This window comes from Hippoglossus stenolepis, chromosome 9 (assembly GCF_022539355.2).
Source record: "Hippoglossus stenolepis isolate QCI-W04-F060 chromosome 9, HSTE1.2, whole genome shotgun sequence".
Taxonomy (NCBI): Eukaryota; Metazoa; Chordata; class Actinopteri; order Pleuronectiformes; family Pleuronectidae; genus Hippoglossus; species Hippoglossus stenolepis.
The window spans coordinates 17,963,232-17,980,290 of NC_061491.1; the positions used below are offsets into that span (position 1 = coordinate 17,963,232).

At 40.7% G+C, this 17,059-nt stretch overlaps 1 protein-coding gene across 4 annotated transcripts in view; it reads left to right on the forward strand.

Moving 5' to 3' along the window:
* frmd3 (FERM domain containing 3) overlaps window positions 1-17,059 on the forward strand; it is a 51,019-nt gene that overhangs the window by 4,013 nt on the left and 29,947 nt on the right. For 2 of the 4 annotated variants that reach the window (XM_035166936.2, XM_035166938.2), the window contains exons 2-4: window positions 11,718-11,822; window positions 13,118-13,160; window positions 16,763-16,844. In XM_035166936.2, the coding sequence (XP_035022827.1) occupies window positions 11,718-11,822; window positions 13,118-13,160; window positions 16,763-16,844 (230 nt within the window). The remainder of the gene's footprint in view (window positions 1-11,717; window positions 11,823-13,117; window positions 13,161-16,762; window positions 16,845-17,059) is intronic. The other 2 variants (XM_035166937.2, XM_035166939.2) reach the window with 1 other exon arrangement.

Genomic DNA, 17,059 nt, shown 5'->3' on the forward strand with positions numbered 1-17,059 from the left:
AAAAGAACATTTACAAAACGTCATTACTTTAAACTAAAATAAAAATGACTGTAAACACAGCACATCTTTTTTCCAGAATATGCTTTATTATTTAATTTGACTGGGTTTCATATCAATAGAGTGGAGTTGGGAGAAAGTGAGTTTGTGGGAATGTACATGTGTGTGTATGAGAGAGAGCTGGGTGTGTTTTCTTTATAAATTGAAATGGATAATGTTGTTTTTGAGAAGATAATTTTAGGTCCTAGAAAGAGACAGGCTGCCTCAAGTAGAGCGTAATCACTTTTACGTTTAGTACTAAGAATAACTTCACAGCAGAATATGAGACAGGTGGTGTGTGTGTGTGTGTGTGTGTGTGTGTGTGTGTGTGTGTGTGTGTGTGTGTGTGTGTGTGTGTGTGTGTGTGTGTGTGTGGGTGTGTGTGTGTGTGTGTGTGTGTGTGTGTTTGTTTGTACCTGTGTGTGTCCAGGGCCGGGGGCTGAGTGTATCCAGCCTGCTGCTCTCATGTTCATTGGTAATGTTAAGTCAGACCTGCTGCAGGACATACGTGTCAAGATCAATACATCGTGACCACCTCTGCTTTCAGCCCCTCTCCCCCTTATCCTCCTCTTCTTCTCCTCTCATCCTCCCCTCCGTCCTCCTCCTCTCTCCCTCTCTCCTCTCCTCCGAGCGCTTATCGTCCCTATTCCCCGCTCTACTGCTCTTTCTTTCACCCCCACTTATTCTCTGCTCCACTTTCAGCTTCATATTTACACCTTTTCTCACTCTCTATTTTTACATCTTCTCATCTATATCTTCTCCCTCCCCTCTATCTCTCTCTCCCTCTCTCATCCTCCTCCTTCTCTGTGACACATCATGTATAATTAAGGGAGATCACTTTTCTTCATGAGGCCGACATCAGTCAGCTGTCAGCGATGCGCTGCTCCATGAGTGTGTATATATGTGTGTACACATGTATATGTGTGTGTTTGGATGGAGGGGAAGCCGTGGTTAGCTTGCATTAAAAGATTTATAAGTGGCCGCTGAGCCAAAGTTCTACAATTACGGACATTAAATAACCACACGTGGAATTTCTGCTCGGCACCAAAATAACTTGCAACAACCTGAACTTTTGAAAGCTTGAAATGAATCCTGCTGACTGCACTGTTTCTATTCTTGTGCAGGATCAATACATCTCCAATACAGACTCTTTAAAGATGCATGTGGACGCCGGTGTTGTTTGTCACTGCAGCTGCCTTTACACTCGGTCAAGGAGAGGTGTGACTGTGCAGCAGAGGTGAAGCTGCTCTTTCACTTTGTGGCTGTATTAGCTGTGTGCATGTGTGCAGTGCTATTGCTTTGTGTGGTTGGCAATCTTTGTAACAAGTTATAAATAGTGTCAGTTTTCTATTCTTATGCCACTTGGTGCCTCTTTGATGCTCCTCCGAAGATGACTAAAGAAATAATCCCTTTTTTAGATTTTTGCTCGCAACTGTGAGGAGGCCGAGGCATTGAGGTGGCAGGATAGAGAGGAGGAGGGGACGGAAACATCAAAAGAAAAGGGTGAGGGAGGGGGAGAAAGAAAGAGAGATGGTTGATCAGATGAAATAAATGACTTGGTGGGTCGCAATGCACGAGCTGTGAGGATGGTGGCAAAAAATCAAGAGGGTGTGGGGAGGAAAGAGGAGGGTAAATGAAGCGGAGCGGCCGAGGAGAAGAAAACTGATCAAGCAGATTTGAACATGAAACGTTTGAAATGAGACAAACAGAGCAGGTGGATTTTGAGAAAGGTGAAGACAAGGTAGAGAGAAGAGGAAAGAGCAAACCAGGAGGGAGATAAGTGCTAACAGCAGATAAGAGAGAATAAGTTGGGGAAATTCTCAGACGGTTCAGAGGTCAAACGTGGGCCTGATTGATATTCATTGTCTTGCTCAAGGACACTTCAGCATCAGATTGTCCATTTAAAGGACACACTTCTCACTCATGGCCACCAGGTTGGGTGATAACTACTGCAAACACACGTCTAAAATATTTTAAAGCACAAATATGACAAGCTTGTTAATCTTGAAGTTACCTCCGCCAAAGAGTTGATGCTTTCATCAGCGTTTGTTTGTTATTTTGCAGGATTACGCAAAAACTACTGAACCAATTTCCAAAAATGTTGGAATGCACTCCAAAAAATGTTTGGAGTGCATTCCAACATTTTTGCTTATTTCTCAGAGATTTATTCATGAATCAGGCATGTTCAGGGGACTGCTATTTATGAATGTGTGTAGTTGTTGCAGATCCAAATAGAAATCCAGATCTTGTGTGTTTAAATGTGGAGGCTGTTGGGCCTTGGCGGAGGTAAAATTACCATATGTATGAATGTGTTTGCGGCGAGCAAACGTTTCTGATTTTGGAAAAGCTATTGGAACCAGACATTTTTGGTGTAGTTCAAACACCAGTTCAATGACATCTGTGTTGATCTTCTTATATTTATTTATGTATATATGCATTTTGAAGATAGATAGATCAAGAGAAGGGTGTAGATTAGTGATGCCATGTGAAGCTGATGTTTGTGTGAATACATCATTATGAGTCGTGCCGCATTACCACTGCTTATGGCATTATACTGTTACTGAAATAGAGAGAAGCAAACCCATGCAGACAGAGAAACACTGATTTGTGCCAGAAACATGCAAATACACAAACAAACCCAGACACACACTCGCCTCGATTCACACACACTGACTCACACTCATATTTTATTTTTATAACATCCTGCGGTGCACAGATAAGACAGCTGCTTTAATGCAGCCTCCACAAGCACACACTCATAACGTCAGCAATGCAGCCGCAGCGTCATGCCACCATCATCTCACTTTTACTCTCCTATCATCCTGAGTTAGTGACCAGCTCCACACAGAGTGGGAGGGATGACGATCCTTTATAATAGAAAGTGGTTCTGGTCCATATATTGATGATTTACGGCTCCACCTCTGGGCTTATTAGGCTGTGTGCCCGGCCGTGAACATGAGCTGTGCGTATAGATGCATAGGAAATGTTTTACACCACGTGTGATGATTAGTGCATTGTGCGCATGTGCCCGCGTGCATGTGAGCGTGTGTGCAGCAGTAAAGGTGATGATACGGTAATTGACGTGTCCCCTTCCACACTGGGACAAGGTCACAGTCACAGTTATAATGTCGCTCACAGGGATTGGAGGGATTATCCACTTAATAATTCAAATGATAAGATTAGGAGTGAGTATTTATAACACAATCGTGTAAAACACTATGTCACAGTGGACCAGTGTTTCTTAAATCCAGAAGGACATCATCTGTTTGAATTTAATCCCATGTAAACTAAAACAAGGAAAGAAGTATAGTCACCTGTTAGCATAGCATATGTTAGCTATAACTAACAGGCACAAGAACAACAAAACAGACTGAAAATATAAAATGTATTAGTATGTTATTTATAAAAAGTGTATTAGCTTTATAAGGATGTTAAATGCTAACATCGACATGCTAGCCTATTGACCATGACAATGCTAACGTGCTGATATTCAGCAAATCTAACATTTACCGTGTTCATCATCTTAGTTTAGCATGTTGGTATGCTAACATTTAATAAGTATCATTAAAATTAGTAGTACACCTGAGGCTGATGGGATTTTTACATGTATTTAGATATTTAACCAAAGTACCGCACACATATTTGAGCTGGTGGCACCAGAAGAAAAGTCAAAGGATCATCAAAGCTATTATTCATCCTCAGGGGAACTAGATGTCCTTGCCCAGTTCCATGGCAAATTTAATCCATCAAATTTGAATAAAAACCACAAATATGAAACTCATGTTGGTGCTGAGGAAGAAGGCAGGAGACCACCAAAGTTATTAAGATTTATCCTCTTCGGAGCAGGAATGTCTAAACAGAATTTCATGGTAATCCACCCAGTAGTTCGTTTCTAGAATTTGAGAACAATTGAAAACACAAGGATTGTGTTTAGAATGTCTTCTTATTCTCTTTTTCTGGCTATGGTAAACTGAGGATACGGAAAATCCTTCCATGTGCAAAGTCTCCAGGTGAAGGTCCATTATTGTTGTGGGTCAGTGGTTAAAGAGGTTGAACCTAATACACGCATGAGATCAATACTTACTGGAGCTGTGATGGGTTTCATTCTGATATATGACATCCCGCCTTGTTTCTTCACTGCTGAATCTTCGTCTTCATATATAATACAGAGACAGCATGGATTTAATAATCAAACATGTGCCGATAGATGGCGTGATGATGGGAGGATATTAAAAAGAGGGATGGTGATGGTGGTGGTGAGGTCAAGCATTTTTTTAATGAAAAGGTTTCTCTCGTCGATTGAAATTAGAAATGATCCATAATTCAGTTCATAGACAAAATGTGCTTCTCTCGTCCAACCTTTTACCCTCTGAGAATCATTAGCATCTTAAGTCTTTAGCTTACTTTAATAATCAGTTTTTAGATATTTAATTTGAGCTTTCCCTGCATGCCTTTTAAAACAACGACCCACCGGTGAGTCTGTCATGTGTTTGAGCTTCCAAACATACCAAATATGTCAGACTAAAATCTTTTGAAATGTTTACAATATTACTGAAAATGTATTTTCTATATTTGGCAAATAACTTTCTGCCATAGAATAACTCTTGGGTATGAGTATTTCTGTAAACAAAATTGTCAATAAAAAGCTGGAACAAGCCAGAATATACATCTGGTTAAATCACACAGTTTTTTCTAAACATAAAGCTCCTTAAGGCAAAATGAAAAATGAAAACTGGATAGAGGGTTAATATGTTTTAAAAAGAAGAACAAATTCCTATACGAAAAAGACAGAAAAGAGCTTTTTCACTTAGATCTCCTCCTCCTCTTTGATCCTATGCATTGCTTTTCCCACAGCCAGCCAATCGATGTCCAGCACATTGATTTGTCTCTCTCGCATCCTGGTCAAGCCTCTGGATCAATCCGTTTGTTGGCTCGAGGGCTCAACTTTCGGGTGGTAAACACAAACTGGCTCTAGAAATATTGGCACTGTTGATAATAGGACGGCTATGTCTGCTAACACACTCTTCCTAATTGGCAAATAAATTGGCAAGTTAGTCCACAAGCATCTTAAATCTCCATTTCCCTAAAGAGCAGCAACAGTGGCAACATAGAAAAGCTGTGAATGTAGCGTTTGTCTTAACTGCAGCCTCCAGGCTTTTAAATTGGTTTGTGTCGCGGTAAAGAGGGGCTGATCATAAATCTCTTAAGTCCAACTACTCTATTTACTATGGAGTTCATGGAGTCGCATGACATGGAGACATATGTAAAATAAAAGACAATACATGTGGCGTTATGATATGAATAAATAAAAGAATGAATAAGCAGGTAGTCCACAATTTAACTCAGCCATATAATCTTTCATGGCATGGAGAAAAAAAGGCACCACACTGCTTACCTTTACCTTTAAGCTGCTTTTAGAAACTGCTACCACCTTCACTCTACACATACACATGTCACGTTTACTTCCTGTTACTTTTGCAGGAAGGCTAGCAGCTGATTGGTTGGAGTGTGCTGGTATTAAGCTACATTTTTTAAAAAAGTATATCAATCAATGTATACAGAAATAATACAACAAATACATTAACAATTGAATTGCTTATACATATTATTTTATTGTCCTCTTCTTTTACAGATGTGGATATTTTTGGCCCTCCTATGACTCCATACTTCCCTGTTTTCTCTCCATCCCTGCATGAACAGAAAGTGTGTTGGCTTCTTCACAGGGGGCTCACAGGAATTTAACACTCCTTTTCCTCTCAACGTTTCAGCCAATTACACATGAAATGAATCACATCAAAGTCGATAGGAGCCAGTCATAATTGAGCTGGCGTGCATATTAATTAAACAACAAACGGTGTTTAAGTGGGCCAGGGCACGCAGGGTCCTAGTGCTTGACTCATAGTGGGCGTCAAGTCATGAGACGTTGGTGATTGTGGGTCAGGAGTGAGAACAAGTCGTACAAGCACAACAATGAGTATTTAATTATCAGGTAGTTTGTGAGTTGTTGTGTTCTTAAGGACACAGCTCTAAAAACGTTATTACCTTCAAGTGTCAGTGGATAAATGATTTGGCTTCAAAAATTGTAAATTCATTTCATAATCAAAAATGCTAGCTGGAAATTACATAATGTATATAATGGGTCAGGAGGTAGAGAGGGTCATCCACTAAACAGAAGGTTGGTGGTTTGATCCCTGGCACCTCCAAAGGACACCAAAGTGTTGTTGAGATACTGAACCCAATATTACTGTGTTGTGTTAATGTGTGCATGAATGGATCAATGCGACTTGTACTGTAATGCACTTTGAGTGGATCAATTCGTTTTTCTTACCTTGTTTTCCAGAATTATTTCACACAATTTCTCATTTTAAATACATAATAATGCATCTGCATTTTTCTTGCAAAACAAGCAAGGATGTGGCATTTTGCATAGGAATTTGTAGGAGTGTGTTCAGACGGAACAGAAGGCGGGTTTGAGAGGCAGCGGGTGTTTGAAGTTACGATGAATGAAAACTCGACGGAAAGATCTGATATTTTGGTGAAAAAATAAATACATTGTCAATGATCGTTTTACTGATTAAATAATCAGTACAACTTAGAACAATAAATAAAACAATTTGCTCAATAAGTTAATTAACAATATTTAATCACTATGTCATATTCAGCATTGTTTCCCCTCTAAATGTCTTCACTGTTGCTCTTTAGTTGTATAAATGTACATGTGTAATTTCTAGAGGCAGATCTGGGTCACTACATGGGCTATGCTGCTGTGCTGTGAGTTAGCTTACAGCTAATGTCTGCACAGTTGGTTCAGTTAGTTGTTTTGGGCCGAATCAAACACACCAGCTGTTAAATGTGGGCAAACTTTACTTGAATTCACTGAGTTTGACATTTTTCCACGACTTCAGTAGAAATAAATAATTAACTGTGTTATTTCTGTGTAATGTGTGTTTTTCATGCTCAGCATGGTTTTCTATTTCTTTTTTTCTTTGGTTGGTCTGCGACTCTGCGTCTGGTCTCGGCCGGCTCTAAGGAGATTGCTTTATCGAGAACAAATGGCCAAGCATGTATAGACTTACGCAAACGCACACACACACACGTCAAAGTGCACTTTGCTCCTGCTAAACTGAGTACACTCCACACTGAGGCTCTATTTAAAGTGTGTGCATGTGTCTGTGTGTTGAAGCGGAGCACAGAGAAGAGCACTTTGCCGTCATTAGGTGAGATCATGTAGAGACAGGATGACTGGGTTAATTTTTAATGCTCAGCCTTTGGATATATGAAATATGTATTCAGCCCTTGTTGGACATGACATAGACTCTTTACATCTCTCTTCTTCACTCACTCTGTCTCTTCCTCTCCTCCTCACTGGTCTCAGTCTCTCATTCAATCTCTCTCTTTTTTTAGCTCTGTCTCAGCCGACTCTCCCTCTCTCAGCCTCTCGGCATGTTTGGCCCTAGATCACTCTCTGTCTGGTCTGTTCTCTCTTCGCTCTTGGCATCAGCTCGTCTCTCTCCTCCCGGCGAGCGTCTGCCCTGAGAACCAGACAGAGGAAAGGTGTTGTTTGATGATCCGGCCAGAAACGTGGCTGTTTTCCTTCTGTGTTCTTCTACTTTTCTCCTCCCTCTGTACATGTTCCTGTCTGTTTACTCCTCGGATCCATCAGCTTAGGAACACTGTTGTCATGGATCAGCGGAAAATCCTAAAGACATGTAGACAGACACACATGCTGATGGAGATGTGCAGCTTCCACAGACAGAGACTGATTTTCCACCCACCTCGTACACACACACACACACACACACACACACACACACACACACACACACACACACACACACACACACACACAGAGTATAAGTATATTACTTATTACTCAGCAACAAAAGTTAAAAGCTACATTACTTACAGGGTTTTTCCTAATCTATTCGATTTGTACCAGGTCCCCAGTGGTAGGCTGTGCTGCCTACCAAGAAAGAGCCATATGCTCACAGTTGAAGTCCAACACAGCCACGTATGTCACCTACAGACTTTCAATGTTCTCTGTCGGCCCAAGATGAGAACATCTTTGCCCGAACACCAACATTTATATCCAGCACTGGAATATAAGCTGCCCCCAGTCTCCACTTCAGTCAATATTTTAAAAGTGTCTCCACTTCCTCCCACTATCCAGAAATTTAGCAAAAATATTACAGATACGAACGCTGCCATCTTTTGCATTTGGAGCCAGAGTCTGCGCAGGTTGATCAGGGGATGGAGCCGCAGTAGCGAGGTCTGATACACACGCCTGAACAGTTCATCATGATGTTTTCCCCCGTTTTTATAGAATTAAATAACCAATCAACACCAAACATATAGGATAGAGAGGAAAACCTGGACAATCATCAGTGTGTTAAGAACGACCTAAAATGACAAAAGAAAATGTATTTGGCCATGTCCCACCCACTAACATTGAGTAGGTGGGATTTATTACCCACATTTGCAGCCAGCTATACCAGGTGGCGATCAGCATGCTTTGGCTTCACTTTCAGGGGGGGGTTCATGTCGTCCATGTTTACAGTCTATGGTCCAGTCCGGTTGTTGAACTGTGCAGTCATCGTATTGTGTTTATTTTTTAGTGAACTTCCATTTAGCATTTCAAGGACAGCTAGCATGGTACGTTTATGGGTTGTTGTCGTTATGACGATCATGGCAGCATCAACATTTCAAATTGTAATACATTACCAAAAGTAATCACATTATTTTACACCCAAACGCTGAAAACATTACGATTACAGCTTGCCGTAACAGTGGAGTCCTTTTTGTGTCGAACAGTCAAAGAGGAAGAACAACCAGGATTGTTTAAATATTGATATGATAATGTGGGCAGTGTAGTGTGTGATCAGCCTGTGAACCCCTGTGTATTCTGTACATGGCACATGTTTTATTTTTAATTCTTCTTGCATTGACCTGAATTTACTTTACAATAGTGTGTCGGTTGTGAATGTATGTTACTGTGTCTTCTCTGCTTTGGTTGGTGTGTCACATAAAGCAGCTGCTACGTTCACCACTGTTTCTCCTCACTGTGCTGTTTTTGAAACGTGGCTGTGACATTTACAGAAAATAGCCTTGCTTTTGTTTGGCTCTTCTATCGACACCTAAGGTTTACAGCAATTTCTGCATATGACAGATTGTTTACCGAGAAACGGAACGCGAGTCACCGAGACATTTATTTCAAAGGTTGCCTGGATGAGAGATTGCAGTGTTCGCTAAATGGGTTTGCACAGGAATTCATGTTTGTGTAAGATATGATAAGACAACTGGACACGAGATGTGTTGTGAGATTTGATCAACTAAACAGGGTCATTTAACGATGCTGATTTCAGAATCGGCATCACACTGCAGTCACTACAGAGTTTTTAATGAGCAATAAAATAAAGGGGTTGTGTGACTCATACTTCAGGGTACATACTATAATTATTGCAGGATTTCTCTGCCTCAAAGCAACACATTTTGTAAAATTTAATTTTCTGTTCTATTCAACATAAACTGATTAGCTTTAAGAGTTCAGAAATAAAGAACATTTATTGAGAGTGGTATCAGTTGCATCTTCATTAAACAGGAAGTCCAGATGCTGTTGGTGGTGTCTACGGCAGGTGATGGAAAGTCTCAGATGAATCTCTCCAAACATCCTGAAGATGGTGGAGGTGTGAGCTGCACAATGGCAGCTTTGAAAGGCATGTGTGGTGTTTATTAAGTCTCAGAATACTTGGAAGTGGCACTTGTACTGTGCCAGTGCACAGAACAGTATCCGCCGAAGCAGAAATGCTTGCTCATGAAAATGTCTTTCCACTTGCAGTTACTGTTCTGTGCGCTATTGCAAATTCTCTTTTGCGTGTTTGGTTTTGAGTTAAAGCAAGCATGTTTTTTTTTGACAAAATAAATGCTATATATGCGTGAAGGCATGATTTCAATGAGCAGCATCCAGGGACGAATTGTTTCAAGGAATATCTGGCAGAAAGATGACCGGCCAGATGTGATGAATTTGTGAATGAACGGAGCAGTAACAGTGTGTGAAAGGCAGTGGACTGAAAAGACGTGGTGGGAAATCAATGTGATGCGACAGAATGTGAGAGAAAAGATCTTCCTCATCTTTCTCCAGAGCTCTGTTTCACTTGAGATGTTAAAATCCCCTCTTTTGCTGTAAATACTGAACCTTCATGAAGATCAATAAGAAAATAAACATAGTGTCCATCTGAGATTCCCTTAGTTGAGCAAGCTGCTTATCCAGGCAGGAGTGCTCACTCACTGGTGCATATCAGCTGCTAATGTCTGCACACACAATTAGCGGACACAGCTAATGTCCTTATCTTGCTTGCTGAGGAAAAAAAACATACCAACCACTGCTGACACTGAGTCCAATTGACAAAAGAGAAGACAACAGAGATGCTGGGAGCGTCTCCATCTCATTCTCTTTCCATTTTCAACTCTACAGGGAAGAGTGAGGTGTTAGAGGAAAGAAGTGAATGTGTGTAAACTGTTCACATTCAATAGAAATATCAGCACAGGTGTCTCCTGCAGTTTATAGTATGTCAACCAGTCATGATAAAACAACATTTTGTGTGTGTGTGTGTGTGTGTGTGTGTGTGTGTGTGCGTGTGCGCGTGCGTGTGCGTGTGCGTGCGTGTGCGTGTGCGTTGCGTGTGTGTGTGTGTGAGTGTGCGTGCATGCATGAGATAGCATTTATGTATGTCCCCTGTGGGGAGTAAATCACAACAAGGGCAAACGGACGATTTCCTATTGAATCAATCAGTCCTGCTCAACTGAGCACAGAATCCACCTCCATCAGCAGGTTATAGAGCCCCCCCCCCATACACACACACTAATTTATTGGCTTGCCAATAATGAGCCTTTCACAGATATATCGGTATAGGTGTTTATGTTTGTAATTGCAAAATACGCCAATGAAATACGTTTTTCTTTTCCAGAACAAGCCATGCAGGAAACTTCTGCATTTTTGTTTATTTTCTTTTAAAGACCATTGTGTTAGTTTTCATGTGTATTTTAGTTTGTTTGAATGATTAATTTAGTGATTGAGATTCAGTTACATTTCTTTGTCATAACGGTTTGATAATAACATCTTAGGAATCATTGCAATTTATTTTTACTCTTATACCGGTAGCTCCCCAATCCATATTGGCCGGTCCCTAACGAAATGAAAATCTGATGAATACTGACAAGTTGTGTACGTATGAAGGTGTTTGTTTCATTAAATTAAGCACACATCTTAATCATGGCCTACAGACATGCTAACGTGTTATTTTGTGTGAAGTGAACGAGGATCTTTGTGTGAATCTGTGTGTGATGAGTGGATATTGACTGAGGAACAGGCAATAAAGGCAAAGTGATTATTGATCCCTCTGTGTCTGCACTGGCTTCACGAACTGCACACACACTGTATTTGCTGGCATGAGGAGGCTGAGTCTAGAATATGACCAGCGCTGATATATATCATTACATAAAGACCTGAAAGTTGCTGATGTACTATATTTCTTAACATTCTGTTTTACCCTGATACACAGAACTATAACCCAAGAGGGACTTGTTCTCTGTGATGCTGATGGTATGAGATGCAAGTACCTGACTGAAATGACCTGAAATAACTTCCTGCATTGATGTACTCCATGTGTTTGATTTCTTTCCAGAGAGACACCAAAGGCCAGTTCCTGTTGGACCATGTGTGTAACCATTACAACCTGCTCGAGAAAGACTACTTTGGAATTCGATATGTGGACCCCGAGAAACAGAGGGTAACTATCACACACAGGCAGCACACAAAGGCAGTGAAGCTCTATTATCATCACGATTGATCTGTCACTTTATAGCTATTTTTATGTATTGATGTGTCATCTGAAGAATACCATATTAGGCAGAAAGTGAAAGAAGATCTCACACTCTCCATATAGCTTTTTTTTTTCAGTTCGGTCCAACATAGAAAGTTAAAATTATTCAAAACAGAGACAAATACATGTATTTTAGAGACTGGAATCGGCAATTGTTTTGTTAATTAAAGAGTCAATTTAACAATTAACCAAACTGCTGACAGATGACTTTCTTTTCATTTCATTTATCAAACAATTGAAATAGAACGACACTCAGTAGCACTCAGCCCACATCCACCAAGGCCCAATAGTCCTCTAAAATTCAGTTCAATTTTTGTGTAATCTTGCTCACAAACACACAAACCAACACATAACCTCCTTGGTGGAGGTGATAACTATTTCAACCCTGGGACTGGATTACTCCAATCCTATTTTATCTTCAAGGAAGAGAAATATAATTAAGTGTTGTTTGAACTGGGGGTTCATGAAATATTTCAGTCAAAGGAAATATGAAATTGAGCAGAAGCGTTTCCCATCTTCCAGACCAGCGAGAGCAGCTTCCCCCCTCAGCTCTGTGTGTTTTCTAACATTCCTCCAGGCTGTTGTACCTCTGCAAAAGCATTTCGGTAATGTTGGATATTAGTCAGGAGGCAGTGAGTACATTTTCTTACAAGTTCAAGTGACAAATAACAACAAGATCGTTCTTCATATTTCAAACATCCCACACGCAGGAGGAACCAGATGCTCCTCGACTGTCGCTGTGTTTAAAGAGCAAAATGAGAATAAACTGAGCAAATATCAGCAAGAGGTTTTAGAACACAAAATAAATTCAAATACATGTGCAGTAAAGAAAACAGAAGTGTTATATTTATGTTTTATGAGCGCAGATGTAAAAACCATCCAGCTCACTCACCACAGTCAAATCCTGACGTATGTATAATGAGATAAGGGAAATACTTGTATATCCCATGATGCATTTGAAGACATGCTATTTTCTGATGTGACTGTACTATCGTCTGTAATGTGCTGTTGCTGCACACGGCTGAGTTTAAATGTGTCATTCAATTATTCATCAGAAACACAAAGAGATTTCTGATCAGGGAAATGCACAAGTTCATCGGAACTTATTGAAATTGTCCCGTATTTATGCTAACTGAACTCCTCTTAGGTCTAAATGTCTCTCTCTCTCTCTCTCTCTCTCTCTCTCTCTCTCTCTCTCTTAGCACTGGCTGGAGCCCAATAAGCCTGTGGTGAGGCAGATGAAGTGTAAGTGTCCTTTCTGTTCCTCTTGGTTTTTCTCTGTTTTCTGTGCATCAGTGTCTGTGTGTGCATGCGTGTGTGTGTGTGTTCACGTTGTTGTGAAATTGGGTCTCTGTGTTTTCATGATAAGGACACATAGGAAATTTACTCCTTTGCATGTTTCACCCATTTCACTATTTCCACAGGGCACATACTCCATTACCATTTACCATGAGCAGTGATAGAGCCGGACAGGGAGACAAACGGAGACACAATGAAGACAGACACAGTGACAAAACACAACAAACTGTGTGAGGAACAAGTTTGCCAAAAAGAAATGAAATTAACAAAACAGGTTAACAGGCTGCTTTAACTGGATGTGCTGTTTCACGGTAGCATTGGAGGGAAATTTACTCCAGACCTTGATCCTATACCAGTGACATAATGTGTACTGAAGTTTTAATGGCCATCTACAATGACAGGATACAGACTTTATGTTATAATTTAATTTTAAATTTGTACTCTTCTCCAGTGTTGCTTCTTTATTTCAGCTGGGTTTTGGGAACTGAACCCGGTGTCATCTTGCATCTCGTCTCAGTGTAGTTTCCAGTGCCCGTTCTAAACCTGCCTGTTTGCTTGGTTCTGTGATAACACTGGTTGGAGCTTTCTTTCTGAAACTGTAAAAGTGACCCGCCCTAATAAGTCCACAGAACCCTGAAGCCACAGCTGCTGCGCAAAGAGCTGAACACGCTGTTGTCATGAGCGTCACTTACGCTGATGAGTCCCAGGCGCCACTGATACACAGCGCCGGTCGCCTGCTTATTCAAAGTTTATTAATGTTGAACGTATCACGTGTTCAAATCGCGACAAATTCAACAATGCACTTCTTCAGGCCTTTAATAATACACATGCCGAGTGTGAAGTGTGGAGCCGATAAGATGAACGGTTCTCAAGATACAAGGCACGTACAGACATTCCAGAGAGATGGATGGAATGGACGGATGGCAAAACAAAATCCTGTTGCATTGAATTATGAGCTACACTTTGTTCTGGAAGCAAATGTTTATTTCTTTTCTTGGAGACTTGGGGGACAATGGAGGATAAATCTAATGTTGCTTTATAGCACTTTTTGCACACGTAAGCAAAGAAAAAATTCAGCCTTGACAAAGGTGAACTAAAAGTATTTTCTATTTTTCTTCGCAAAAAGAAAGATTGCTGCAAGGTTTCATTCTAACAGTTATTTTTTACTGTCGTTGGTTTTAAATAGTTGTAGAAATAAAACTTTTCTATCCTAAGCTGCAAAATTACTCGGTGTGACCAGCAAATATAAACGGGCCTAAAACCAAGAGCAAAATGTATTACTTAGAACTTTAAATATTTTGTAAGCACATTTTTCCTTTCTTCCTTCCTCCCGTTATGTTTCTCGGTCTGCAATCATCTTCCCCTCTGTCCCATCTCCTCTCCTCCCTCACTCTCTTCATGCCTCTGTCTGAAGTTCACTCACCCTTCTAATGACTGCCCTGATCTCTCTGCCCTGTTGTAAATTAATAAAGGAGCTATTAGCGCTGAATTCTGCTTGATCTGAATGTATGCGAGAGGACGGGGCGGCGGGGAGGCCGAGATGGAGATGGAAGAGAAAAGAATGATGATGAGGACGTGGAGGAGGAGGGGGATTCAGAGAGCAGGCGCTGACAGATAATGTGGCTGAAGAAGAAACGTCAGATTTGGGGAGAAAAGAGGGTTGACATGAGAGACAGTCTGAGATGAGAGAGACTGACACAAAGTGAAAGAAAGAAAAAGAGATGAGAGAGGGGAATGGAGTCGTACTGAAACATCGCTTCACCCCGTGGCAGGGTTTATCTCAAATTAGGATGTGGCTGGTGTTTTATTTTGGATTTGTGTGCCCCAGCTTACGTCACATTCGTGTGTGTGTGTGTGTGTGTGTGTGTGTGTGTGTGTGTGTGTGTGTGTGTGTGTGTGTGTGTGTGTGTGTGTGTGTGTGTGTGTGTGTGCGCGTGTGTGTGTGTGTGGATACTATTGTGCCAATTCACTTTCTCCCAAAATGTTTTCAGAAAAAGCATCTTGGTCCCTTAAGCCGGAGCAAATCAGCAGCTGAAGTTCTTTGGGAGCGGGTGGGAGGACTGCATCTTTCATATTGCTCAACATGTATTATGTAGACGAGTGCTGTTTTTCATCGCTCTATAATACCGCAGAGGTTTGCTGCTATTAAAGACCGAGTGGCGAGGGCACCCTGTAAAGATTTCTGCTCCTGTGTCAGACGATACTCACTCTTCCTTCCTCCTTCTTCTTCCATGTCCCTGTTTCCTGCTTCTCTGTCTCTTTGGCTCAGTTGGTCCTTAATGTCCTCTTTACAGTCGTTGTCACCATCAGATGACTTTGCGTCTACTTTTAGCATCTCCTTTGACAATATGCTATCCCTGTGTTTATACTCAAAATAGCCCACATATACATGCCATGAGTACAGTAAATACAAACTTAGTATTATATATGTTCAATAATCCATTGGGTTTCTGGTAGATTTCCCCAAAGACCCCCACTTGTTATAAAAAGAGACTTAAAACAGATTTGCAAATACAAGTCTATGGAGACATTTATAAAACTATCTAGTCCGTTTCATGTATGAATATGATCAACACATAGTGTAAAGTGCCTCTCCGGGAATTACAGAATCTTCTGACGCCGCCAGAAGTAGAATGAAAACATTTCAGTCTTGATATTTTCCTTTCTAACAAATGGATGTTAAAAATTGATTGTACAGGTATTTGAAAAAAATATATAACATTGTAAATTTTCTTGGGAGGAAAGTTTATAGAATCATATATCCCCTATATCAAATATCCCCTGTAGCATTTAGCTTTATACACTCTACTTAAATATGAACATTATTTACATCATGTGTTCACTGCTGTTTGCATGTTACCGTGTGTGTGTGTGTGTGTGTGTGTGTGTGTGTGTGTGTGTGTGTGTGTGTGTGTGTGTGTGTGTGTGTGTAGAAAGAGAGAGAGACAACTGTGTTATTTTTTTGCTTTGTGTATGCATGCGTGCATGTATAGTGTAAGTATGTGTTGTGCTACTGTTCAAATCATCTTGCACCCCCATACACAGACACACATGCACCCACACACACACACACACACACACACACACACACACACACACACACACACACACACACACACACACACACACACAATGAAATGCTTTAAGCCTAAGATCAAAGGGAAAGGCACAGGGCCCATTTCAAGTGTGTGTGTGTGTGCGTGTGTGTGTGTATGTGTGTGTGAGTGATGACTAATTACTGTAATTATCAAATGACAAATCAGTCTCAGTGACTTAAAGTGTTTTTTTTTTTCATGTCCACCCTATTTTCTCTTCAGTTGTATATAATCGTCGTGGTTCTGCTCCCCTTCTTCTCCTCTTCACATTCATTTATCTCTCCTCTTCTTTTTCTTTCTCCTCTCCAACTTCAATCCATTTATTTTGCCTCTGGTTCCCCTCCTCATTTATCTCGACGTTCCCACATGTTTCACTTCTGCAAATTACTAAACTTTACTCACTGTCCTCTCCTTCTACTCTTCCTCTCATACTTGTGTCTCTCTTGTCTCCAGCAGCTCAGCAGCCGTACACCATGTGCTTCCGGATGAAGTTTTATCCCCACGAGCCCATGAAGATCAAGGAGGAGCTTACCAGGTATAAACTAACACAGATAATTGATGGTTTATGACGTGATGCAGAAGAACAACAAATCTCTCTCTCTCTTCTTGTTCGCATGCGGTCGGTGAAAATCTTAGGGTGGCACGCGAAAGTCAAAAATGATATCTGAAATTCAGGAATTCTCTCCTGCTGCTGTGTAGTTTTGGTGAGATATGAGCAGATCAATCAGTCAATCTAACTTTATTTATGTA